Source organism: Gekko japonicus, unplaced genomic scaffold (assembly GCF_001447785.1).
Source record: "Gekko japonicus isolate JY-2015 unplaced genomic scaffold, Gekko_japonicus_V1.1 scaffold80, whole genome shotgun sequence".
NCBI lineage: Eukaryota > Metazoa > Chordata > Lepidosauria > Squamata > Gekkonidae > Gekko > Gekko japonicus.
In genome coordinates this window covers 802,531-812,693 of record NW_015168047.1, presented here as the reverse complement: position 1 = coordinate 812,693, position 10,163 = coordinate 802,531, and the positions used below count along the sequence as shown (strand labels likewise).

The 10,163-nt window shown below is 44.2% G+C and overlaps 1 protein-coding gene across 1 annotated transcript in view; it reads left to right on the top strand.

Moving 5' to 3' along the window:
• GPR158 (G protein-coupled receptor 158) overlaps window positions 1-9,877 on the top strand; it is a 193,656-nt gene extending 183,779 nt beyond the window's left edge. The window contains 5 exon segments of the mRNA XM_015414287.1: window positions 2,470-2,540; window positions 2,543-2,619; window positions 3,928-4,033; window positions 4,620-4,766; window positions 8,405-9,877. Coding sequence (XP_015269773.1) covers window positions 2,470-2,540; window positions 2,543-2,619; window positions 3,928-4,033; window positions 4,620-4,766; window positions 8,405-9,877 — 1,874 coding nt within the window.
• The last annotated feature ends 286 nt before the right edge of the window (window positions 9,878-10,163 follow it).

The window sequence follows — 10,163 nt, the reverse complement described above, 5'->3', positions numbered from 1 at the left end:
AATGACTACGGCTGTATTGGCTGGCCGCTATAGTAGAACACCCAAGGTACAGTGTTTATGTATTTGTGGCTCTCCTGCTATTGAGGATCTCTCCCATTACATTTTTGATTGCCCTTTGTATTTCCAACCTAGGTCAAAAATTTTATCTGGTATTTTATCAGTTTTAAGCTTTTATTCAGTCCCAGAGAAGATTATATTTTTGCTAGCCGATGCCAATGCCGATGTATCCAATGGAATGGCTTTATTTGCCTTGGCTGCAAGGAAAGTACGGGCCAACGCTGTTCCTAGGGGAACTAGCTAATACTGATTTTAGTGGGTATGCTGTGAATTAATTAACTGTTTATAACCTCGGTATTATGGATTTACAATGTTTTAGACTGTATTTTATTTTATACAATTGTCCATGTTTTATTGCATTCTTCTCTGTTTGTGGTTTGTAATGGCCTATGGCTAAATACAATAAAAACCTTCTCTCTCACTTATGATTGTTTTATATTTACTTTGTTTTATGTGTTTTAACTTTTACGTAAGCCGCCTGAGCCTGCTCCAGTGGGGAGGGCGGGGTAGAAATTGAATAAATAAATAAATGAATGAATAAATAAATAAAGAGACCTCACTTGTTCCTGTGCAGGGACCCTGTTCAGAGCACATGATACCTCTCTAGGAGGCCATTTTGCACACTCTAAGCCTGTTCTGTAGCTAGCAGGTGGTGTGTTCTCTGCCCACATTGGCCAAGCAAGTGCTATGGCAACCAAGAATGTCCCAGGGACACCCCAGGTCATTCTAAGACCCCACCTTTCGTATTCTCAGCCTTCCATGCATGCAGCAGGTGAATAAAACCTGCTTCCTGAGCCAGACGCAGTAGTAGTATTTTGAAACAGGCTAGAATCTCCTGCACTGTAGCAAACTCTGGGGCCTTCTCCAAAAATATTTCCACCCAAGCTGACACTTGAAGTCTTTTCCTTGATTCTGCTTGGAATGGAATTCAAGAGCACTCCTATTGCTCCCCCCCCCCATCAAGTTGCAACTGAGTTATGGTGACCCCATAGTGTTTTCAAGGCAAGAGACGTTCAAAGGTGGTTTGCCATTTTCTGCCTTTGCGTAGTGAACCCAGTATTCCTTGGTGGTCTCCCATCCAAATACTAATCAGGGCTGACCCTGCTTAGCTTCTGAGATCTGATGAGATCAGGCTAGCTTGGGCTATCCAGTTCAGGGCTTTCTATTCCTATCCTGCTTTTTTTAAGTGGGGGGGGGATAAAGTTGTATTTGAATTGTACCCTAAATGTTCTTTCATTCCAATATTTTAATTTTCAAGGGAAATGTTGCACACCACTTTATTTTAACCTTTTTCCTCCCATGAAAATGGGTGCAAGGATGGGAATGTTGTTGGTATTCCTAATTTGAGAAATGTAGAAACGATCTCTTCAGGAGTAGCAAACTTCATTCCAGGATATGTGTCATGTTGCAAACAAACACATATGCACTCACAAGCAGAAAAAGCTGAACAGAGTAGTTGAACAAAAGGTATTCCTTCTTTTGGCCAATTATGGAAATCCAGATGTCATTTTGGGGGGGAATCGCGGGGGATCGCAGTTCCCCCGGGTGAGGTACGGGGGCGGGGCACATGACGAAGCCCCCCCGCTTCCGGCCGCCCCGCTTCCGGCCCTCATTCAGCCAGGAGGAGGCAGGAGAAGAGGGAGGGTAAGTTGCTTCCTCCCTGCCTCTCCCCACCCCTGCCTGCCTGGGGCCAGGGAGGGCCTTCGTGGGGCTTCCTTGCACTCCCGCCGGCCTTGCAGGTCCACTGCTGGGCCCCTCATGGGCAGGACTGTTGGGGGCGGGGTGTGTGGCCTTATGACACACTTCCGGTGATGTCAGGGGGTGTGGCATATGCTAATGAGTTATGCTAATGAGTTCCCCTAGCTCTTTTTCTATGAAACGACCCCTGTGGAAATCTAACACTTAATGTACTATACTTTGATACCCTAAAAAATCTTATTGGTCTCTAAGGTGCTACTGGACTCAGATTAGGTCTTCTAACGCTGACTAACACAGCTACCCTCCTGAAACAATCTTCATGTGGCCATAATAACTTTGATGTGCAAATTGATCTCCCTTGACCATAAGAGGTTCCCAAATGGAAAACAACATACATATATTCCATTATGTGTTTGGAAAGGCATGGGGAAAGTTGCACATGCTGAATGCATATTGGCGTGCACATGCCATTTGTGTATTGGAGTGCATGCAGGATCTAGATTGTGATGCCAGTATGTGAAGTGAAATAACATTGGGCAATCTATATTTAATTGTAGTACCTGACAGCATATGAATGTGTGCATAAATCTGATCATGAATGCTGGATTTAGATATATCAATTGAAAAACCAGGATATCGTTTTGTTTCTCCTTTTTTTTTTTTTTTTACCCATACGGACTGATTTCCAAATATTTCTTTTTGCTCTTCTTGCAGCTGAGTTTTTATTCCTCCTGTGGGGCATTTATCTCTGCTATGCAGTGCGGACAGTGCCCTCGGCATTTTTTTGGCATTCCACGAGCCCCGTTATCTGGCTGTCGCAGTACACAACGAGCTCATTATCTCGGCTGTATTTCATACACTTAGGCAAGTGACCCATTGTGACTCCCTAGGACTTAACTGGCAACATTTCTGGGCAGTTATTGTTCCTGTATCTCTAGTGCCCAGAAACACATTTTTATTTCACCCATGACAGTTGTCCCACTATTCTGTTTACTTGGGAGAAACTGCAAATTTAATATCTGTTCCTTGAGATCAATTTGAGGTCTATATGAAATACCTGTCTATTTTTTAAATGTTTCTCCAGGGTTGCCGGGGATGGGGGTGGGTTATACAGGAGGTTGTCCCAACTTTAGTTTTCTGTCAGCCCTAAAGATAGATTAGGCTATGACTGGCCAAAGTCTACTCAGTGTGGTTCATTGATTACATGCAATTTGATTTCTTTATTTTAAAATGTACATCTTGCATTTTATTGGTATTTGAAGCAGCGTAAAAATAGAAATTACAAACATGAGCAAAGCAATTCAGAACAATAAAATTAAGTAGACACAAGTTTCTGCCAACAACCCTCATGAAAACTATGTGATCCAGACCCGAGAAGAATCAATAAAAGTTCTTCACAGTCATCAGAGCCCAAGAATAAATAATACTATCAGGGTGCAACCATTCAAACAACAGAATAAGCCAAGTCCCTGAAGAAGACCTGCTTTCCAAAGTTTTCTAAACTTTTCCAGAGAAATTAATTTGCATATCTCCTTGGGCGGACAGTCCAAATAGATGGCCAACTACCAAGAAAGCCATGGATCTTGTAAAAGTTAAACATGCCTCTTCAAAAGAAAGCACTTCTAGCAGGTGGTGATGTTCAAAACTTCAATGATATGAGTTCTAGGTAATGAAGGGCTTTAAGCTAGAAGGATCAGGGGTTGTAATATTCCAGGGCACAGGCAAGTGATATTAGAAATTAAGGAGGCAAAGAGAAGAATTCACCACGAAGCTGCTGTTTTCAGTGGCATCCCTGTGTACTTTCTATCTATCAGACTATGTTTTTATCTTCATCCAAGGATTTCAAGAAGCGTATTCATGGCTCTTTCTAATACCTGGTCCAAAACTGTATCTTCTGATACATACACAAAACTTCTGTTGAGAAGCAAGTGTCCCCCATTTATTTCATTGTTGGAGTAAACTTTGCACACACATGAGATATTAGCACTCCCACATGTAAATATATGTGTTGAGGGGGCGTGAGACAATTAGGAATGGAATGCAAGACCAACATTTTTATCTTTGGATTTTTATTCTATAAGTGTTGTCAGGAATATTAAGAATTTGACATTTAATGTGGGGGAGGAAAGCGGAGGAAGGTGCATTTGCCAACCCTGTGAATTCTATTTTCAGGTTCAGTCTTGCCTCAAAACTTCAGCCTGATTGGACACTGATGCTGTTCTTTGCGCACACACATTTGACTGTGACAGTTACTGTTGGGTTACTTTTGATCCCAAAGGTATTCTTCCTTTACACCTTTCTCTTGTCATACCTCAAGGGCAAACCTGATGTTATATGGGGCATCTGTGATTGGTCCTTTCAACATTTCTCATTTGTACTTAGTGCAGCCATACACTGTCAAGTGGATCAAAACAGTGGTGCTGGGGAGGGGATGTCCAACACTTCTCCCTGTGGCCTTACAGCCATTGTGAGCCCCACAGGGGAGTGGAGGTAATCTCAGAGGGGGGCTGTGGAATAGAAAATGTCATGGGTGGAAATCCTTAAACATCCTTTCACCCTGCACATGGCTGCTCCTACCTCAAAGTAAAATAAAAAATAAAAGCATCAGGAGATCAAGTTATGGATATCTCATAATTTGCAAGTTGCTCCTCAGATACATCAATGTAATTGTGCAGACGTTATTCTTTGTTAAATTAGGAAGCAGTGAAAGAAATTGTCTCATATTTTTAAAGAAATTTGAAGGGAGCATAAATATCTATGTATATATTTTTTATAGAATCCCCCCCCCCAGTTAATATAAGTTGGATGCAAAATTGGGTTCAGTGTTTTCTGTTATATTGACCAGTGCCTTCATGTTCTTGCAGTTTTCCCATTCAAGCAATAATCCACGAGACGATATCCCTACAGAGGCTTATGAAGATGAACTTGACTTGGGCAGATCTGGATCTTATTTGAACAGCAGTATCAATTCAGCTTGGAGCGAGCATAGCTTGGACCCAGAAGATATAAGGGTACATGGAAGAATTCTCATTTCATTGTGGTTGTAATGCTTCATAGAACATCTTCAATTCTTTTAAAAAACCCAGCCTTTAAATGGTGGCTAGCTTTGTCCTAATAAAAACAATTATATGGGAAGAAATGGGTGTAAGTAGAAACAGTTTTGGTTGTTTATTTCAGGAGAGTTCCAGTAGGCTACCAACCATAGAATAAAATATATACAAGGAGAACACTTAATAGTAAAGGTAAAGGTTTCCCTTGCTCAAAAGCCAGTCGAATCCGACTCTAGGGGGCAGTGCTCATCTCCATTTCCAAGCTGAAGAGCCAGCGCTGTCCAAAGACATTTCCATGGTCATGTGGCTGGCATGACTAAATGCCAAGGCACACAGAATGCTGTTACCTTCCCACCGAAGCAGTACCTATTTATATACTTGCAATTTCATGAACTACTAGGTTAGCAGGAGACAGGAGCTCACTCCGTCACGCAGCACTCAGGTCTCGAACTGCTGAGCTACTGACCTTCCAGTCTGTAGCTAAGCAACTTAACCACTGAGCCACCGTGACCCCTTGACAAAGATATTGACAGCCTTATACCCCCTGTCTGATTATGATAAGATCAGGGCCGGCCCGAGGGGTTTGTGCACCCTAGGCGAGGCCGCCTCGTGGCGCCCCCCTCAGATGCCAACCTCTTGGTGGGGCCTGGAAACCTCCCAGCTGGCCGCCTGGGGGGGGGAGACAGAGTGACCGTGCTGGGGCCCGGAGAAAGCGCCTGCTTTCCTGGGCCTGGCCCGCAGGAGGAGGAGGGGCTGGCAGGCAGGCAGGCAGGAGCATGCGCCACCCCCCCACTCCCTCTCCAAAGAGACCCCCTCCCCCCGCAATCCCCTGAGAGGACTCTGTTGCTGCAGTCAGATGGGCAGCTTATCCTGCTGTTGTCGTGGCTCTAATTTGATCTAGATCTTTTTGTTCCACTGTGGTTCAACCAGACAGCTCCCCTCTTACCCACCTCATCACATGCTGACTCTGTGGTTGAGCGTTCTGACTTTTGCCGGGCAGCAACCACCAGGCGAGTGAGCAGCAGGTTTTTTTTAAAAAGTCTGTGTTTGCACATGTGCATAAGCGCTTACTTGAATTCTTGTTTTTTCTTGCATGCACAGAAATGCCAACTCAGATCACTGCTTCCAAAAATGGCCACCATAGATATCTGCCCAAGGGCTATTTGTACTAACATTAAACCTCAATAAAAATGCAAAATCACCCAGCTAGTGCTGTGACAGTTGCAGGATACCCCCCACCTACGTTCACAGTCCAAAAATGAAATAAAGCACGGGAGTGTCCACACATTTGATAATATATGTTGGTGTTTATGCAGTTATGTGCATATCACTAACAGAGTGAAAAACATGGTGCTGAAACAGAAGGGATGGTTCCCTTCTATGCCAGCTTGATGGCATGGGAGATCAACCAGACAACCACAGATCCGTGATAAAGTTGGTAGGTTCAGCAAATACCGGACTTTCTGCGGAGTCAGGAAAACCGGGGTAAGGACGAGAGGCTGACAGCTGCAGAATGGGAGCTAGACGTTGCTGTCTGAATGAACACTTTAAATCCAGACAGAAGGAGCACTGACTGTGGATCAAAGTGCCTGTCTGATCACAACCTATATATACCAGTGTAGCTGAGTGGTCAGAATGTTGGACTAGGATTTGGGAGAACCTGGTTCAAATCCCTGCTTGCTATGAAACTCAACTGAATCTAATGCAGGATTGCTGTGGAGATAAATTAGAGATGGAGTTGCCAACCTCCAGGTGGTGTCTGGAGTTCTTCTGGAATTACAGGTTATTTCAAGACTACAGAGATCTGTTCCCCTGGAGGAGATGGCAGCTTTGGAGGTCAGACTCTATGACAGGGGTGTTAAACCCACAGCCCGTGGGCTAGAACTGGCCCACCCAGGCCTTTAATTCAAACTGGGAGTGGGCTCTTTTCTCTCCCCCCTCCTCTGCCCATCCATGCTGTTCTGAGCTTGAGCTGTCTTGGAGTATAAAGAGCAGAGGGCAGGGCTGCCAAAATTCCCAGCCACCCCTCCCGGCCTATGGGGTCCTCCTCACAGTTAGGAGCTGGGGTGGGGTTCCTTCTGCTGTGATCCTCTTGCTTCTTTTTTATTTTAAAACTTGCTTTGCAAAATCCCACTATCCCCCCCCCTTTCCAATTTAGACAGGCCTATTTTAAAGGGGGGGGGGGTTGGGACCAGCCAGAGTTAAAATGTAGAGTTCTGTAAACTCAAGGGACTCCAGTTTTGCAGAGAAATATTAGTTTTAACACATACACACCCTCCTAATATGAAGCTCCAAAGAATAATAGAAGAACAAGTGCTGAAGAGGACTCCCAAAATTATTATCTCAAACCCCCCTCCTGTAAAAAAAAACACCCCTCTGAGACCCTGGAGAGCCACTGCCACTCTGAATAGACCTTGAGTGGGGGGAGAAGCTTGCAATGCTCAGCCATCCCATGTTCTTCCTCTGGGTCCTAGGCTCCGACTATTTATATTTGTAGTTTATATTTGGGGGGGGGGGTTGGGACCAGTCAGGGTTAAAATAAAATAAAATAAAATCAACAAACTCAAGGAACTTCAGTTTTGCAGACAAGTATTAGTTTTAACACACACACCCTCCTAATGTGGGGCTCCAATGGAATAGCTGCTAAAATATATATCTCTGCTACCTGGCATTACATTTTATGACACACATGGCCCGGCCCGACAAAGTCCCATTTATGTCAAATCTGTCCCTCATAGCAAATGAGTTCAACACCCCTGCCCTGCTCTATGGCATCACATCCCCACTGAGCTCTCTTCCCTCCTTCAACTCTGCCCTCCCCAAGCACTCCCCCAAAATCTCCAGGAATATCGCAAGCCTGTGTCGACAACCATAGGAGAAGGAGAAAGAAATGTGTTATGTTGCCCTGAGCTCCCTAGAGGAAGTGCGGGGTAAAATGTTAGTAATCAAGACATAAAATCCTGTGACCTGGAATCCTACAGGAATTTCAAGGGAGCCTTTCCTAACCTGCCTCCAAGGCTGTTCATTTGTTTTATTGAATGTATCTCAGAGATATTTGTGTTTTGCTTTCCCCCCAAGGAGCTTGGAGTGGTATTTTAGCTTTACAGCAATCCTCTTTAAGCTACAAGTGAGGGGCAGTTCTACGATTCTTTCTCCCTGATTATTTTTTAAATGAAAAGCAGCCATGGGAGGCTGTACTTAGAAGGGAAATACTTGCCACTTTTGTTCGTCCTTTCATAATCCAGGGTAGGAGTAAAAGTCCCTGTAGCTTTTCCTTCGTGGGAAGGAAGGTGCTTTTGAGCAGGCAAATGGGAGGAAGGGAAGGGGTAAACACATACATACAGCTGGTCCGATTTCTACTGATTTCAGCTTCCCATTGCTGCATATGTTTTTAAGCCAGAAAGGACAACAGAAATGCTGGTCAAATGTTGGCCTGGAAGGATTTTGATCTGCCTAAAGCAGCTCACTGAGATTTAAAGCTGAGCAAGGATTTGAATTTGGGTTTCCATATCCAAACCCCAAGCGCCTAGAAATTGCAGCACACCAGCTTTGATCTAATATATACAATCTGTACTAGTTTTGCTTTTTGCTTTTTGCAGGATGAATTGAAGAAGTTGTATGCACAGCTGGAAATTTACAAGAGGAAAAAAATGATTACCAACAATCCTCATCTCCAGAAGAAGAGGTGCTCGAAAAAGGGCTTAGGTCGCTCTATCATGCGCAGAATTACGGAAATTCCCGAGACGGTCAGTAGACAGTGCTCACGGGAGGAAAAGGACCTTGTGGATCACGGGGTTACAAAAAGTACTGCTCTGGCAAGGAAAAACCCACCAGATTCCACAGGCCACATCAAACCAAAGGAGGACTCTTTGAGAAACAGAGTCTTCTCACTGAAAAAGTCTCATAGCACTTATGACCATGTTCGAGATCCCACAGAAGAATCTAATAGCTTAACTACAGAAAGTGTGGAAGCCATAACAGCTACAGAGAATTCTTTGGTGGATTCCCTCCCCAGGAAAAAAGCAGCCAAAAAAGCTCCAGAAAAAGTGGAAGCGGTGTCTACCGAAAATGTCCCTTTGGTGTGCAAATCCGTGAGTGCCCACAACTTGAGTGCAGATAAGAAGCCGCTTCACCCAAGAACGTCTGTGTTACAGAAATCTCTCAGTGTTATTGCCAGTGCCAAGGAAAAAACACTGGGGTTAACGGGGAAAGCGCAAAATGAAGAAAGTGGCAAATCCCACAAGTCTCAACCAAAGGTCAAGGAAGGGAGCAAAAAGCACTCGAGCTCTGATAAAAGCGAGCACAAAGATTCACACCGGAAAAATTCCTCCCACACAGAGGAATCAAAGAAGACTCATAAATCTGGAATAATGAAGCAGCAAAGGGCCAATCAGGTGTCTGAAAATTCTGATGTGGGTGTGGTTCAGATGCTGTCCAAGGATGGTGTCGATATCGGAGAAGTTTGTCCTTGGGAAATGTATGACCATTACCCGGGCACCGGTCTTTCTGAGACAAAAGTTCAAAAGCATGTTTCCATTGCTTCATCTGAATTAGAGAAACCTCATCCTTCCCAGCCAAAGGGCAAAACTCATCAGAAGACTGTGGAAGGGCATCAGCCTTCCAACCAAAAGACCACTGATAGGTATGAAGTATGCCCTTGGGAGAGCCAAGAAGAACATGGTGCAGAAGATGAGAAAAAACATTTGAGTGGCAAGGCTCAGGAAGCTCTTGGGGTGAAAAGTGAGGCTGCTAATTTACATTCTGCAGCCAAGGTTTGTGCTGGAGAGCCCAAGGAACTACTCCCCAAAGCAGCAGCACAACCCACAGAAAAAGATTATATCAATAAACTGAGAGATTCGGCCAGGAACGCCTCTTCCTCTCCAGCAGGGAATGTACTTCCCTCCGATTCCAGTAGATCAGCAACTAGTAACTCACAGCCACCTTTAACATCTCGTGTGGCCGTCTGCCCTTGGGAGTTTGAGACGCCAGAACTTCTGAAAGCAGAAAGAAGTATAGCTTTATCAAATGCAACCAGTTTAAGTTCAAATAAAACAGCGACACAGCAGAAATAAGAGGGCTTAGAGAGAGAGAAGAGCCGAAGGGTTAAGGGCCAGTAAAAGGAGAAAGCCAGAAGGTTCTACAAACTCCAAAAGAGCATCACTTAACCAAGGTGATGAGCCCATTGAGTACATAGGAACTAGTACACGGTCTTTTCTGTGTTTGTTTGTTTCTTTGTTGAGTGCCAACAGTGTTATCGGTGGGATCCAGGACATGAGTCGCTAATGGCCCTTCTTTGTCCATAAAGGGTTTACATTCCAAATGAATGAAAATATGCTTTTAGATATAATTTATTTCTTT